Source organism: Oncorhynchus gorbuscha, unplaced genomic scaffold, assembly GCF_021184085.1.
Source record: "Oncorhynchus gorbuscha isolate QuinsamMale2020 ecotype Even-year unplaced genomic scaffold, OgorEven_v1.0 Un_scaffold_541, whole genome shotgun sequence".
In the NCBI taxonomy this organism is placed as follows: domain Eukaryota; kingdom Metazoa; phylum Chordata; class Actinopteri; order Salmoniformes; family Salmonidae; genus Oncorhynchus; species Oncorhynchus gorbuscha.
In genome coordinates, this window is record NW_025745368.1 from 545,006 (window position 1) to 563,109 (window position 18,104).

The 18,104-nt window shown below is 48.0% G+C and overlaps 2 protein-coding genes across 4 annotated transcripts in view; one reads left to right on the forward strand and one right to left on the reverse strand.

The window, feature by feature from the left end:
- The window catches only part of LOC124018528 (ubiquitin-associated domain-containing protein 2-like), a 34,209-nt gene that overhangs the window by 12,204 nt on the left and 3,901 nt on the right, over positions 1–18,104 (reverse strand). The window contains 1 exon segment of the mRNA XM_046333861.1: positions 2,158–2,281. Within this exon segment, the coding sequence (XP_046189817.1) occupies positions 2,158–2,281 (124 nt within the window).
- Positions 5,758–17,689, forward strand: LOC124018529 (G-protein coupled receptor 183-like). 3 transcript variants are annotated; one of them, XR_006835633.1, is made up of 5 exons: positions 5,758–6,160; positions 7,102–7,416; positions 13,294–13,883; positions 14,819–17,438; positions 17,509–17,689. XR_006835633.1 is itself a non-coding variant. In XM_046333862.1 (4 exons), the coding sequence occupies exons 2-4, from the start codon at positions 7,128–7,130 to the stop codon at positions 15,101–15,103; spliced, it is 1,164 nt and encodes a 387-aa protein (XP_046189818.1). In that variant the 5' UTR covers positions 5,758–6,160; positions 7,102–7,127; the 3' UTR covers positions 15,104–17,689. The 3 variants fall into 3 exon arrangements, 2 of the variants coding, with proteins under 2 accessions (XP_046189818.1, XP_046189819.1); XM_046333862.1 differs by having other exon boundaries at positions 14,819–17,689; XM_046333863.1 differs by lacking the exon at positions 5,758–6,160 and having other exon boundaries at positions 6,774–7,416; positions 14,819–17,689.

Genomic DNA, 18,104 nt, shown 5'->3' on the forward strand with positions numbered 1-18,104 from the left:
ACACTATGTAACTCTACATATTGACCCCCACCATGCTGAACACTATGTAACTCTACATATTGACCCCCACCATGCTGAACACTATGTAACTCTACATATTAACCCCCACCATGCTGAACACTATATAACTCTACATATTAACCCCCACCATGCTGAACACTATATAACTCTACATATTGACCCCCACCATGCTGAACCCTATGTAACTCTACATATTGACCCCCACCATGCTGAACACTGTAACTCTACATATTAACCACTGACCCCCACCATGCTGAACACTATGTAACTCTACATATTAACCCCCACCATGCTGAATACTATGCAACTCTACATATTAACCACTGACCCCCACCATGCTGAACACTATGTAACTCTACATATTAACCCCCACCATGCTGAACACTATGTAACTCTACATATTAACCCCCACCACGCTGAACACTATGTAACTATACATATTGACCCCCACCATGCTGAACACTATGTAACTCTACATATTGACCCCCACCATGCTGAACACTATGTAACTCTACATATTGACCCCCACCATGCTGAACACTATGTAACTCTACATATTAACCCCCACCACGCTGAACCCTATGTAACTCTACATATTAACCCCCACCACGCTGAACACTATGTAACTCTACATATTAACCCCCACCATGCTGAACACTATGTAACTCTACATATTAAGCCCCACCACGCTGAACACTATGTAACTCGACATATTAACCACTGACCCCACCATGCTGAACACTATGTAACTCTACATATTAACCCCCACCACGCTGAACACTGTGTAACTCTACATATTAACCCCCACCATGCTGAACACTATGTAACTCTACATATTAACCCCCACCATGCTGAACACTATGCAACTCTACATATTAACCACTGACCCCCACCACGCTGAACACTGTGTAACTCAACATATTAACCCCCACCACGCTGAACACTATGCAACTCTACATATTAACCACTGACTCCCACCATGCTGAACACTATGTAACTCTACATATTAACCCCCACCACCCTGAACACTATGCAACTCTACATATTAACCCCCACCATGCTGAACACTATGTAACTCTACATATTAACCCCCACCATGCTGAACACTATGTAACTCTACATATTAACCCCCACCATGCTGAACACTATGTAACTCTACATATTAACCCCCACCATGCTGAACACTATGTAACTATACATATTGACCCCCACCATGCTGAACACTATGTAACTCTACATATTGACCCCCACCATGCTGAACACTATGTAACTCTACATATTGACCCCCACCATGCTGAACACTATGTAACTCTACATATTGACCCCCACCATGCTGAACACTATGTAACTCTACATATTAACCCCCACCACGCTGAACACTATATAACTCTACATATTAACCCCCACCATGCTGAACACTATGTAACTCTACATATTAACCCCCACCATGCTGAACACTATGTAACTCTACATATTAATCCCCACCATGCTGAACACTATATAACTCTACACATTGACCCCCACCATGCTGAACCCTATGTAACTATACATATTGACCCCCACCATGCTGAACACTGTAACTCTACATATTAACCACTGACCCCCACCATGCTGAACACTATGTAACTCTACATATTAACCCCCACCATGCTGAATACTATGCAACTCTACATATTAACCACTGACCCCCACCATGCTGAACACTATGTAACTCTACATATTAACCCCCACCATGCTGAACACTATGTAACTCTACATATTAACCCCCACCACGCTGAACACTATGTAACTCTACATATTAACCCCCACCACGCTGAACCCTATGTAACTCTACATATTAACCCCCACCATGCTGAACACTATGTAACTCTACATATTAACCCCCACCACGCTGAACACTATGTAACTCTACATATTAACCCCCACCACGCTGAACACTGTAACTCTACATATTAACCCCCACCATGCTGAACACTATGTAACTCTACATATTAACCCCCACCATGCTGAACACTATGTAACTCTACATATTAACCCCCACTATGTAACTCTACATATTAACCCCCACCACGCTGAACACTATGTAACTCTACATATTAACCCCCACCACGCTGAACACTATGTAACTCTACATACCTGCAGGCCTACAATGTAAACCAGGGACTTGTTAGTTATGGAGATCTGACCAAGGAGTTGAGTGACTGGAACCTTGGGGATGGAGGAGTAGAAAGGTACAAACAGGCTGAACACTGGGCCTAGCCTGGAGGAGAGGTGAGGAGGAGAGAGGGGAGGTGAGGAGGGGGAGGTGAGGAGGAGAGAGGAGAGGGGGAAGGAGAGAAGGGAGGTGAGGAGGAGAGAGGAGAGGGGGAAGGAGAGAGGGGAGGAGAGGAGGAGAGAGGAGAGGGAAGGAGAGAGGGGGAGGTGAGGAGGAGAGAGGGAGGAGAGAGGAGAGGGGGAAGGAGAGAAGAGAGGGGGAAGGAGAGAGGGGAGGTGAGGAGGAGAGTGGAGAGGGGAGGTGAGGAGGAGAGAGGAGAGAGAGGGGAGGTGAGGAGGAGAGAGAGAGGGGAGGGGGGAAGGAGAGGAGAGGGAAGGAGAGAGGGGAGGTGAGGAGGAGAGAGGAGAGTGGAGAGGGTGAAGGAGAGAGGGGAGGTGAGGAGAGAGGAGGAGAGGGAAGGAGAGAGGGGAGGAGAGAGGGGAGGGGAGAGGGGAGGTGAGGAGGAGAGAGGAGAGGGGGAAGGAGAGAGGAGAGGGAAGGAGAGAGGGGAGGTGAGGAGGAGAGAGGAGAGGAGAGTGGAGAGGGTGAAGGAGAGAGGGGAGGTGAGGAGAGAGGAGGAGAGGGAAGGAGAGAGGGGAGGAGAGAGGGGAGGGGAGGAGAGGAGAGAGGGGAGGTGAGGAGGAGAGAGGAGAGGGAAGGAGAGAGGGGAGGTGGAGAGGAGAGAGGGAAGGTGAGGTGAGGAGGAGAGGGGAGGTGAGGGGGAGGAGGTGAGGAAAGGAGAAGATGGTTAAAACAATGTTCTGTTCACAAACACCACAAACACCAAACCTCTGAGCAGATCTACAGTAAAGTATATTTCTATTAGAGGAAGTAAGAGTGAATCATTATAGACCAGCAGCTAACCTCAGAGCCCTGCTATTACAGTCACTCACACCAGGACACGCACAGTCACCCACACCAGGACACGCACAGTCACCCACACCAGGACACGCACAGTCACCCACACCAGGACACGCACAGTCACCCACACCAGGACACACACAGTCACCCACACCAGGACACGCACAGTCACCCACACTCACACCAGGACACGCACAGTCACTCACACCAGGACACGCACAGTCACCCACACCAGGACACGCACAGTCACCCACACCAGGACACGCACAGTCACCCACACCAGGACACGCACAGTCACCCACACCAGGACACGCACAGTCACCCACACCAGGACACGCACAGTCACCCACACTCACACCAGGACACGCACAGTCACCCACACCAGGACACGCACAGTCACCCACACTCACACCAGGACACGCACAGTCACCCACACTCACACCAGGACACGCACAGTCACCCACACTCACACCAGGACACGCACAGTCACCCACACTCACACCAGGACACGCACAGTCACCCACACCAGGACACGCACAGTCACCCACACTCACACCAGGACACGCACAGTCACCCACACTCACACCAGGACACGCACAGTCACCCACACCAGGACACGCACAGTCACCCACACCAGGACACGCACAGTCACCCACACCAGGACACGCACAGTCACCCACACACGAGAGCACGCACAGTCACCCACACACGAGAGCACGCACAGTCACCCACACACACACACACACATGAGGACTTCCACAGTCACCCACACGAGAGCACGCACAGTCACCCACACACACACACGAGGACTTCCACAGTCACCCACACACACACACACACACACACAAGAGCACGCACAGTCACCCACACACACACACGAGGACTTCCACAGTCACCCATACACACACACACACACACACACGAGAGCACGCACAGTCACCCACACACACACACGAGGACTTCCACAGTCACCCACACACACACGAGAGCACGCACAGTCACCCACACACACACACATGAGGACTTCCACAGTCACCCACACACACACACACATGAGGACTTCCACAGTCACACACGAGAGCACGCACAGTCACCCACACACACAGAATGGAGATGAGCATCACAGGATGAGCCATATCTGATATGTCCATGCTTGACGCACACACACACACACACACACACACACACACACACACACACACACACACACACACACACACACACACACACACACACACACACACACACACACACACACACACACACACACACACACACACACACACACCACTACTAGTAATAGTGAGAGCCTGAGGGTATGAATACAGTTCGTATTAAAAGTAGAGAGTAGATTAATTTTGTATGAACTCCACATGAAGGATCAGAATGAGGAACATGACAGCAGCCCAGAGAGGTCATGAGAGGGTCATGAGTAGTGATGGGAGGAGATCGATACAGATACATGTCTAGTTGGCTGTAGCTGCACCAAAACTACAGTAGGTTTCCTTCATAGCGTGTTCTCCATCTTCTTAAATAGGGAGACCCTGTCTGTCTGTCGTATTGAAAGACAATACATATTTTAAATCGACACCTAAGTATGATGATAATATCACACCACGAGGTCCCAGGTAATATCACACCACGAGGCCCCCCGGTAATATCACACCACGAGGCCCCCCGGTAATATCACACCACGAGGTCCCCGGTAATATCACACCACGAGGCCCCCCGGTAAATATCACACCACGAGGTCCCAGGTAATATCACACCGCAAGGTCCCCGGTAATATCACACCACGAGGTCCCAGGTAATATCACACCACGAGGCCCCCGGTAATATCACACCACGAGGCCCCCGGTAATATCACACCACGAGGCCCCGGTTAATATCACACCACGAGGCCCCCTGGTAATATCACACCACGAGGCCCCCGGTAATATCACACCACGAGGCCCCCGGTAATATCACACCACGAGGCCCCCGGTAATATCACACCACGAGGTCCCCGGTAATATCACACCACGAGGCCCCCGGTAATATCACACCATGAGGCCCCCTGGTAATATCACACCACGAGGCCCCCTGGTAATATCACACCACGAGGCCCCCGGTAATATCACACCACGAGGCCCCCTGGTAATATCACACCACGAGGCCCCTGGTAATATCACACCACGAGGCCCCCTGGTAATATCACACCACGAGGCCCCCGGTAATATCACACCACGAGGCCCCCTGGTAATATCACACCACGAGGCCCCCTGGTAATATCACACCACGAGGCCCCCGGTAATATCACACCACGAGGCCCCCGGTAATATCACACCACGAGGCCCCCTGGTAATATCACACCACGAGGCCCCCGGTAATATCACACCACGAGGTCCCCGGTAATACCACACCACGAGGTCCCCGGTAATATCACACCACGAGGCCCCCTGGTAATACCACACCACGAGGTCCCCGGTAATATCACACCACGAGGCCCCCTGGTAATATCACACCACGAGGCCCCCTGGTAATACCACACCACGAGGCCCCCGGTAATTCCCAGCCCTAGTCACGATTGGGTCAATGTACTTCTTCCTCTTTACTCTAATTTCTACTCTGTTCACATGAAGAACAGCTGGCATTCAGCCTATTTGTCCTCGATATCATCTGGAGTGCTTGATATCCTTACAAACATGAATACACATGCTGAAAATAATTCACCCTGTTGATCAAATAAATTCATCTTTACACATTTCCGAAAGAGACGCTTGCACCCACACACACCCACCCACACACCCCTCCACTCAGAATAAATGTAGGAGGGGTTTGCTTGCGGTGCAGGAAATGATAAGTGTGTGTCTGGGTACTGGCTGTGGCCTCGTCGGCCGTAGCTGACGCAACAGAGAAATGCATCTAATACTTGTTGAGTTTCATTCTCTGGCTGACCTGACACCTGGCTCTGGAGTCACACAGGGGACCAACGGCCCTCCTGAAACACCACTGATGACTGAGAGTTAAGAGCCCTTCCATCTGGTGAGTACAGTATCATACAGTATGTGGTTTACACAGGTATGGTACAGTATCATACAGTATGTGGTTTAGACAGGTATGGTACAGTATCATACAGTATGTGGTTTAGACAGGTATGGTACAGTATGTGGTTTAGACAGGTATGGTACAGTATGTGGTTTAGACAGGTATGGTACAGTATGTGGTTTAGACAGGTATGGTACAGTATCATACAGTATACTACCAATGGTGTAACATACGTAAGTAAAAATACATTAAAGTACTACTTCAGTAGTTTTTTGTAGAATCCGTACTTCAATTTTTATATTTTTGACAATTTTACTTTTACTTCACTACATTCCTAAACAAAATATTGTATTTTTTACTCCATACATTTTCTGACACCCAAAGTACTCATTACATTTTCAATGCTTAGCAGGACTGGAAAATTGTCAAATTCACGCACTTATCAAGAGCACACGTGGTCATCCCTCCTGCCTCTGGCCTGGAGGACTCACTAAACAAGTGATTTATACTTTCACTTTTACCACAAGTATATTTTAGCAATTACATTTACACTTAAATATATTTACAACCAAATACTTTTAGACTTTTACTCAAGTAGTATTTCACTGGCTAACTTTCACTTGAGTCACTTTCTATTAAAAATGTATCTATACTTTTACTAAAGTATGACAATTGGGTACTTTTTCCACCACTGTATAATACAGTATGGAGTTTACACAGGTTTAAACATAGATATTTTTCACAGGAAAGTGAATTTCCCCCACCAATTGTGGGTATATTTTGGGGTTGCAATTACTGCATGAGTGTTATAGAGCAAATGATGCAAGACTAATGGAACACTGCTCTTATTTTGTCCGTTGATTTTAAACAACTGCAAGTGTCCACAATCTTGTGAGGTACACCCGTCTTCACCCAAACCCTCATCTGCTGTGCTTCAGATTTACACTTCCTGTTACTAACCATCATGTCGTGGTCGGAGGGTGTGAACTCCACTCTGAACCTTGACCCCAACACCTCCTCCTCCCTGGTCTGCACCAACCTGTACGACCACCGCCCCGTCGCCCGCGTCCTCATGTCACTCCACTACAGCCTGGTCTTCACGCTCGGCCTCCTAGGTAACGCCCTGGCACTGCACGTCATCAGACCCAACCTGGCCCAGATCAACTCTACCACGCTCTACTCTGCCAACCTGGCCGCCTCCGACGTCCTCTTCACTCTGGCCCTGCCTCTGAGGATAGCCTACTACGCCCTAGGTCAGTGATACTCCACCACTACTACGCCCTAGGTCAGTGATACTCCACCACTACTACACCCTAGGTCAGTGATACTCCCACTACTACGCTCTAGGTCAGTGATACTCCCACTACTACGCTCTAGGTCAGTGATACTCCACCACTACTACGCTCTAGGTCAGTGATACTCCACCACTACTACGCTCTAGGTCAGTGATACTCCACCACTACTACGCCCTAGGTCAGTGATACTCCCACTACTACGCCCTAGGTCAGTGATACTCCCACTACTACGCCCTAGGTCAGTGATACTCCACCACTACTACGCCCTAGGTCAGTGATACTACCACTACTACGCCCTAGGTCAGTGATACTCCCACTACTACGCCCTAGGTCAGTGATACTCCACCACTACTACGCCCTAGGTCAGTGATACTCCCACTACTACGCCCTAGGTCAGTGATACTCCCACTACTACGCCCTAGGTCAGTGATACTCCCACTACTACGCCCTAGGTCAGTGATACTCCCACTACTACGCCCTAGGTCAGTGATACTCCCACTACTACGCTCTAGGTCAGTGATACTCCCACTACTACGCCCTAGGTCAGTGATACTCCACCACTACTACGCCCGCCCAAGGTCAGTGATACTCCACCACTACTACGCTCTAGGTCAGTGATACTCCCACTACTACACCCTAGGTCAGTGATACTCCCACTACTACGCCCGCCCAAGGTCAGTGATACTCCACCACTACTACGCTCTAGGTCAGTGATACTCCCACTACTACGCCCTAGGTCAGTGATACTCCCACTACTACGCCCTAGGTCAGTGATACTCCACCACTACTACGCTCTAGGTCAGTGATACTCCCACTACTACGCTCTAGGTCAGTGATACTCCACCACTACTACGCCCTAGGTCAGTGATACTCCCACTACTACGCTCTAGGTCAGTGATACTCCCACTACTACGCTCTAGGTCAGTGATACTCCACCACTACTACGCCCTAGGTCAGTGATACTCCACCACTACTACGCCCTAGGTCAGTGATACTCCACCACTACTACGCCCTAGGTCAGTGATACTCCCACTACTACACCCTAGGTCAGTGATACTCCCACTACTACACCCTAGGTCAGTGATACTCCCACTACTACGCCCTAGGTCAGTGATACTCCCACTACTACGCCCTAGGTCAGTGATACTCCCACTACTACGCCCTAGGTCAGTGATACTTCCACTACTACGCCCTAGGTCAGTGATACTCCCACTACTACGCCCTAGGTCAGTGATACTCCACCACTACTACGCCCTAGGTCAGTGATACTCCACCACTACTACGCCCTAGGTCAGTGATACTCCCACTACTACGCCCTAGGTCAGTGATACTCCCACTACTACACCCTAGGTCAGTGATACTCCACCACTACTACGCCCTAGGTCAGTGATACTCCCACTACTACGCCCTAGGTCAGTGATACTCCACCACTACTACACCCTAGGTCAGTGATACTCCACCACTACTACGCCCTAGGCCAGTGATACTCCCACTACTACGCCCTAGGTCAGTGATACTCCACCACTACTACGCCCTAGGTCAGTGATACTCCACCACTACTACGCCCTAGGTCAGTGATACTCCACCACTACTACACCCTAGGTCAGTGATACTCCCACTACTACGCCCTAGGTCAGTGATACTCCCACTACTACGCCCTAGGTCAGTGATACTCCACCACTACTACGCTCTAGGTCAGTGATACTCCCATTACTACGCTCTAGGTCAGTGATACTCCACCACTACTACGCTCTAGGTCAGTGATACTCCCACTACTACGCTCTAGGTCAGTGATACTCCACCACTACTACGCCCTAGGTCAGTGATACTCCCACTACTACGCTCTAGGTCAGTGATACTCCCACTACTATGCTCTAGGTCAGTGATACTCCACCACTACTACGCCCTAGGTCAGTGATACTCCCACTACTACGCCCTAGGTCAGTGATACTCCACCACTACGCCCTAGGTCAGTGATACTCCACCACTACTACGCCCTAGGTCAGTGATACTCCACCACTACTACACCCTAGGTCAGTGATACTCCCACTACTACGCCCTAGGTCAGTGATACTCCCACTACTACGCCCTAGGTCAGTGATACTCCACCACTACTACGCTCTAGGTCAGTGATACTCCCATTACTACGCTCTAGGTCAGTGATACTCCACCACTACTACGCTCTAGGTCAGTGATACTCCCACTACTACGCTCTAGGTCAGTGATACTCCACCACTACTACGCCCTAGGTCAGTGATACTCCCACTACTACGCCCTAGGTCAGTGATAGTCCCACTACTACGCTCTAGGTCAGTGATACTCCCACTACTACGCTCTAGGTCAGTGATACTCCACCACTACTACGCCCTAGGTCAGTGATACTCCCACTACTACGCTCTAGGTCAGTGATACTCCCACTACTACGCTCTAGGTCAGTGATACTCCACCACTACTACGCCCTAGGTCAGTGATACTCCCACTACTACGCCCTAGGTCAGTGATACTCCCACTACTACGCCCTAGGTCAGTGATACTCCCACTACTACGCCCAAGGTCAGTGATACTCCACCACTACTACGCCCAAGGTCAGTGATACTCCCACTACTACGCTCTAGGTCAGTGATACTCCCACTACTACGCCCTAGGTCAGTGATACTCCCACTACTACGCCCTAGGTCAGTGATACTCCCACTACTACGCCCAAGGTCAGTGATACTCCACCACTACTACGCCCTAGGTCAGTGATACTCCCACTACTACGCCCTAGGTCAGTGATACTCCCACTACTACGCCCAAGGTCAGTGATACTCCACCACTACTACGCCCTAGGTCAGTGATACTCCACCACTACTACGCCCTAGGTCAGTGATACTCCCACTACTACGCCCTAGGTCAGTGATACTCCCACTACTACGCCCAAGGTCAGTGATACTCCACCACTACTACGCCTTAGGTCAGTGATACTCCACCACTACTACGCTCTAGGTCAGTGATACTCCACCACTACTACACCCTAAGTCAGTGATACTCCACCACTACTACACCCTAGGTCAGTGATACTCCACCACTACTACACCCTAGGTCGGTGATACTCCCACTACGTCCTATAGGTCGGTGAGTATAGTTGTTTTGAAGTAATTTAAAACAAACAACTAAAAGCAGATCGTAGGTATGTAGAAATGATACAGTGCCTTCAGAAAGTGTTCACGCCCCTCCACTTCTTCCACATTTTGTTGTTAAAACACAATAACCCATAATGACAAAGTGAAAACATGAGTTGACATTTTTGCAAATGTATTGAAAATGAACTCTTGGAAATATCTAATTTGCATAAGTATTCAAACCCCTGAGTCAATACTTTGTAGAAGCACCGATTACAGCTGTGAGTCTTTCTGGGTAAATCTCTAAGAGCTTTGCACACCTGGATTGTACAATATTTGCACATTATTCTAAAATAAAAAATAAATAAAAAACTGTCAAATTGACTGACCATTGATAGACAGCCATTTTCAAGTCTTGCCATAGATTTAAGACGATGTAAGTTAAGTTAAAACTATGCCACTCAGGAAGAATCAATGTCTTCTTGGTAAGCAACCCCAGTGTAGATTTGGCCTTGTGTTTTAGGTTATTGTCCTGCTGAAAGGTGAATTTGTCTCCCAGTGTCTGTTGGAAAGTAGACTGAACCAGGTTTTAGGATTTTGCATGTGCTTATTCTGTATTCTGTTTCTTTTTATCCTTAAAAAAAATTCCCTTGTCACTGTCGCTGACAAGCACACCCATAACATGATGCAGCAACCACCATGCTTGAAAATATGAAGAGTGGTACTCAGTGATGAGTTGGATTTGCCCTAAACTTAACACTTTGTATTCAGGAAAGAAAGTTTGATTTTTGGCAAAAAGGTATTACTTAAGTGCCTTGTTGCAAACAGGATGCATGTTTTGTAATACAGGCTTCCTTTTCACTCTGTCATTTAAGTTAGTATTGTGGAGTAACTACAATGTTGTTGATCCATCCTTAGTTCTCATATCACACCCATTATACTCTGTAACTGTTTTAAAGTCACCATTGGCATCATGATGAAATCCGGCAACTGAGCTAGGAAAGATGCCTGAATCTTTGTAGTGACTGGGTGTATTGATTCACCATGCAAAGTGTAATTAATAACTTCACCATGCTCAAAGGGATATTCAATTTCATTGAAAAACCTTCCCTGGTCTTTGTGGTTGAATCTGTGCTTGAAATGTATTACTCGATTGAGGGAATGGGGTACAGAGATGGGGTTGTCATTCAGAGATGATGTAGTCATTCAGAGATGATGTAGTCAATCAGAGATGATGTAGTCAATCAGAAATGATGTAGTCAATCAGAGATGATGTAGTCATACAGAGATGATGTAGTCATTCAGAGATGTAGTCATTCAGAGATGTAGTCATTCAGAGATGATGTAGTCATTTAGAGATGATGTAGTCATTTAGAGATGATGTAGTCATTCAGAGATGATGTAGTCATTCAGAGATGGGGTTGTCATTCAGAGATGAGGTAGTCAATCAGAGATGAGGTTGTCAATCAGAGATGATGTAGTCATTCAGAGATGATGTAGTCATTCAGAGATGATGTAGTCATTCAGAGATGTAGTCATACAGAGATGATGTAGTCATTCAGAGATGATGTAGTCATACAGAGATGATGTTGTCATTCAGAGATGATGTAGTCATTCAGAGATGATGTAGTCATTCAGAGATGGGGTTGGTCATTCAGAGATGAGGTAGTCAATCAGAGATGATGTAGTCATTCAGAGATGATGTAGTCATTCAGAGATGTAGTCATATAGAGATGATGTAGTCATACAGAGATGATGTTGTCATTCAGAGATGATGTAGTCATTCAGAGATGATGTAGTTTACACAGGTATGATAGTCTAATGCAGTATGTAGTTTACACAGGTATGACAGTCTAATACAGCATGTAGTTTACACAGGTATGACAGTCTAATACAGCATGTAATTTACACAGGTATGACAGTCTAATACAGCATGTAGTTTACACAGGTATGTTAGTCTAATACAGTATGTAGTTTACACAGGTATGATGGTCTAATACAGTAGTGTAGTTTACACAGGTATGACAGTCTAATACAGTAGTGTAGTTTACACAGGTATGACAGTCTAATACAGTAGTGTAGTTTACACAGGTATGACAGTCTAATACAGTAGTGTAGTTTACACAGGTATGACAGTCTAATTACTCAAGTAATATGTTACCAGGTGGCTTTCACTTTTACTCAAGTAGTATTTTACCAGGTGGCTTTCACTTTTACTCAAGTAGTATTTTACCAGGTGGCTTTCACTTTTACTCAAGTAGTATTTTACCAGGTGACTTTCACTTTTACTCAAGTAGTATTTTACCAGGTGACTTTCACTTTTACTCAAGTAGTATTTTACCAGGTGACTTTCACTTTTACTCAAGTAGTATTTTACCAGGTGGCTTTCACTTTTACTCAAGTAGTATTTTACCAGGTGGCTTTCACTTTTACTCAAGTAGTATTTTACCGGGTGATTTTCACTTTTACTCAAGTAGTATTTTACCGGGTGATTTTCACTTGAGTCATTTTCTATTAACGTATCTTTACATTTACACAAGTATGACGTTTGGGAACTTTTTCCACCACTGGGTGTGACTACTTTCTGAAGACACAGTAGGTTTTTAAATGTAGGTGGAGAATATCCACACAGACACTTTATCCTGAGAGACAGATCCCCGTAGCCCAGGCGTCTTGTTATGTTCCAGAAGTGGACTAACCTCTCTTGGTAATCTTTGAGTCTCCCTGCCTCTAGGTTTCCACTGGCCCCTGGGGGAGACCCTGTGTCGGGTCACCGCCCTTCTGTTCTACGTCAACACCTACGCAGGGGTCAATTTCATGACCTGCCTGGCCGTAGACCGCTTCGTAGCCGTGGTTCTCCCTCTACGTTACACCAGGCTCTGCCGGGCCAGGACCATCCGCTACGTCTGCGTAGGGGTGTGGGTTCTAGTCCTGGTCCAGACGTTACCCCTCCTCTCCGTGACCATGACCCGGGCCGAGCCGGACGGGACCACCACCTGCATGGAGTACCCCAACTTTGAGAACGGGGCCGTGGAGGGACTCCCCTACGTCCTCATTGGAGCCGTCGTCATGGGATACGCCGTTCCCGTTGCAACCATCCTGTGTTGCTACTTGGTGTTGCTTTGGAAGCTGCGGTTGGTGACGAGAAGTAGAGTCGGTGGGCGAGGTCACAGGTCATCGAGGAGCCAGAAGGCGACGGGGGTGATAGCAGGGGTAGTGTTGGTGTTTGTAGTGTGTTTCAGTCCCTATCACATCAACATCCTGCAGTATATGATCCGAAAGCTGAGATACACACCAGACTGTACCGAGCTCCAGGCCTTTCAGGTAGTTGTCTACACACCAGCGGAGGCTGGTGGGAGGAGCTATAGGATGGTGGGCTTATTGTAATGGCTGGAATGGAATGAATGGAACAGAGTCAAACATGTGTTTTCCATCTTTTTCATGTGTTCCATGAATTCCATTCATTACAACGAGCCCTTCCTCCGACAGCGCCTTCTACCAGCCTACACTGACACACAAACATAGGCCTATCTGTTAATATCATTGTATTTGTGTGTGTGTGTATTTGTGTGTGTGTATTTGTGTGTGTGTGTGTGTGTGTGTGTGTGTGTGTGTGTGTGTGTGTGTGTGTGTGTGTGTGTGTGTGTGTGTGTGTGTGTGTGTGTGTGTGTGTGTGTGTGTGTGTGTGTGTGTGTGTGTGTGTGTGTGTGTGTGTGTGTGTGTGTGTGTGTGTGTGTGTGTAACGTCCATCTCCAATCCACTGACTCCTCCACTAACCCCTCTCTCCCTCTAATGTCCATCTCTCTCCCTCTAATGTCCATCTCTCTCCCTCTAATGTCCATCTCTCTCCCTCTAATGTCCATCTCTCTCCCTCTAATGTCCATCTCTCTCCCTCTAATGTCCATCTCTCCCCTCTAATGTCCATCTCTCTCCCTCTAATGTCCATCTCTCTCCCTCTAATGTCCATCTCTCTCCCTCTAATGTCCATCTCTCTCCCTCTAATGTCCATCTCTCTCCCTCTAATGTCCATCTCTCTCCCTCTAATGTCCATCTCTCTCCCTCTAATGTCCATCTCTCTCCCTCTAATGTCCATCTCTCTCCCTCTAATGTCCATCTCTCTCCCTCTAATGTCCATCTCTCTCCCTCTAATGTCCATCTCTCTCCCTCTAATGTCCATCTCTCTCCCTCTAATGTCCATCTCTCTCCCTCTAATGTCCACCTCTCTCCCTCTAATGTCCATCTCTCTCCCTCCCCTTCAGATGTCTCTACACTTCACTGTGTGTCTCATGAACTTCAACTGCTGCCTGGACCCATTTGTCTACTTCTTTGCCTGTAAGGGTTACAAGAGGAGGGTGATGAAGATGTTGAGGGTTCAGGTCAGCGTCTCTTTCTGGTCCGAACCGGGGAGGACACCCCCTTCAAACGGGGGGGGGACCCGGGACGGGAGGAGCAGGCTGGGTAGCCACACAGCTTGTCCTGTTGCTTTAGATGATCTTACAAAGACCATTCCTGGGCCAGAGACCGAGACAGGACCCAGAGACTGAGACAGGACCCAGAGACCGAGACAGGACCCAGAGACCGAGACAGGACCCAGAGACCGAGACAGGACCCAGAGACCGAGACAGGACCCAGAGACCGAGACAGGACCCAGAGACCGAGACAGGACCCAGAGACCGAGACAGGACCCAGAGACCGAGACAGGAGTCACGTCCAACCAACTACCCCTGATACAGGAGTCACATCCAACCAACTACCCCTGATACAGGAGTCACGTCCAACCAACTACCCCTGATACAGGAGTCACGTCCAACCAACTACCCCTGAGGCAGGAGTCACGTCCAACCAACTACCCCTGATACAGGAGTCACGTCCAACCAACTACCCCTGATACAGGAGTCACGTCCAACCAACTACCCCTGAGGCAGGAGTCACATCCAACCAACTACCCCTGATACAGGAGTCACGTCCAACCAACTACCCCTGATACAGGAGTCACGTCCAACCAACTACCCCTGATACAGGAGTCACGTCCAACCAACTACCCCTGATACAGGAGTCACGTCCAACCAACTACCCCTGAGGCAGGAGTCACATCCAACCAACTACCCCTGAGGCAGGAGTCACGTCCAACCAACTACCCCTGAGGCAGGAGTCACGTCCAACCAACTACCCCTGAGACAGGAGTCACGTCCAACCAACTACCCCTGATACAGGAGTCACATCCAACCAACTACCCCTGATACAGGAGTCACATCCAACCAACTACCCCTGAGGCAGGAGTCACATCCAACCAACTACCCCTGATACAGGAGTCACATCCAGCCAACTACCCCTGATACAGGAGCCACATCTGGCTGAGTAGCCCCAGAGCCTGTCCTGGTCCTTGAGATGACCACTACTAGGCCATAGAGACACAGAACCACTAGGTCTAGACCACTACTAGGCCATAGAGACACAGAACCACTAGTCTAGACCACTACTAGGCCATAGAGACACAGAACCACCAGTCTAGACCACTACTAGGCCATAGAGACACAGAACCACCAGTCTAGACCACTACTAGGCCATAGAGACACAGAACCACTAGTCTAGACCACTACTAGGCCATAGAGACACAGAACCACCAGTCTAGACCACTACTAGGCCATAGAGACACAGAACCACCAGTCTAGACCACTACTAGGCCATAGAGACACAGAACCACCAGTCTAGACCACTACTAGGCCATAGAGACACAGAACCACCAGTCTAGACCACTACTAGGCCATAGAGACACAGAACCACCAGTCTAGACCACTACTAGGCCATAGAGACACAGAACCACTAGTCTAGACCACTACTAGGCCATAGAGACACAGAACCACTAGTCTAGACCACTACTAGGCCATAGAGACACAGAACCACTAGTCTAGACCACTACTAGGCCATAGAGACACAGAACCACTAGTCTAGACCACTACTAGGCCATAGAGACACAGAACCACTAGTCTAGACCAGTACTAGGCCATAGAGACACAGAACCACTAGTCTAGACCACTACTAGGCCATAGAGACACAGAACCACTAGTCTAGACCACTACTAGGCCATAGAGACACAGAACCACCAGTCTAGACCACTACTAGGCCATAGAGACACAGAACCACCAGTCTAGACCACTACTAGGCCATAGAGACACAGAACCACCAGTCTAGACCACTACTAGGCCATAGAGACACAGAACCACCAGTCTAGACCACTACTAGGCCATAGAGACACAGAACCACTAGTCTAGACCACTACTAGGCCATAGAGACACAGAACCACTAGTCTAGACCACTACTAGGCCATAGAGACACAGAACCACTAGTCTAGACCACTACTAGGCCATAGAGACACAGAACCACCAGTCTAGACCACTACTAGGCCATAGAGACACAGAACCACCAGTCTAGACCACTACTAGGCCATAGAGACACAGAACCACCAGTCTAGACCACTACTAGGCCATAGAGACACACGTATTTGTCCTGGGTTGTATTCACACCAAACGGAAGAAAAAGGAACTGAAACAGAAAGGGACGACCTGAACTTGTCCAATAAGAAATGCTTGTTTTCATTTGACTTCCTTGCTCACTCTGCTATTTCAAAACGAATGTGAAAAAGATGGAAATCGAGGTCCCATAAACACAAGAAAACAGCAGCGCCTTTACAAGGTTCCAGAACTAAACAGAGCCTTTACAAGGTTCCAGAACTAAACAGAGCCTTTACAAGGTTCCAGAACTAAACAGAGCCTTTACAAGGTTCCAGAACTAAAAGGGCCTCCTAAAGCACAGGATGCTGTATGCAGAGATACAATCCTACCTTTACAAGGTTCCAGAACTAAACAGAGCCTTTACAAGGTTCCAGAACTAAAAGGGCCTCCTACAGAACAGGATGCTGTATGTAGAGATACAATCCTACCTTTACAAGGTTCCAGAACTAAACAGAGCCTTTACAAGGTTCCAGAACTAAAAGGGCCTCCTACAGAACAGGATGCTGTATGTAGAGATACAATCCTACCTTTACTGATTCACCTCGAACATTTCTGTCACATCGATCTTTGTACAGATATTTATGCTTTTCAGAATTAAAATGGTTTCACTTCCCAATACTTACTTTTTAACTGCTGTTTGAAGTGGAATTAAAACCCATTCTATTTCACTGTTTTATTTCACCAAGGTCTGGCCTGTCCCTAAGTTAGCCAGGTATGAAACTAAAAACACAGACAACACACTTCCCTAAAAGAGCAACACAACACTTCTCTCTATGAGGTAAAAGGTCAAGGAGTGCCGGTACTTCCTAGTTTTTCAACATGTGCAGTGTGATGTTTTCATCTAGAACGTATAGGCCTACAGCTGGTTTGGAAGTAGCTGCAGCACATCGAGCCCCTCGTTGACCTCACTGCTCTCTAGTGGTGTTAATACAACGGTACACCTTCAGTGAACAAGTGCACACTTCAAGGAAAGGAGTCCATAGGAGCAAGGGATTGATTTAGGGATTGAGCTCAGGTGTCAAGGACATGTGTG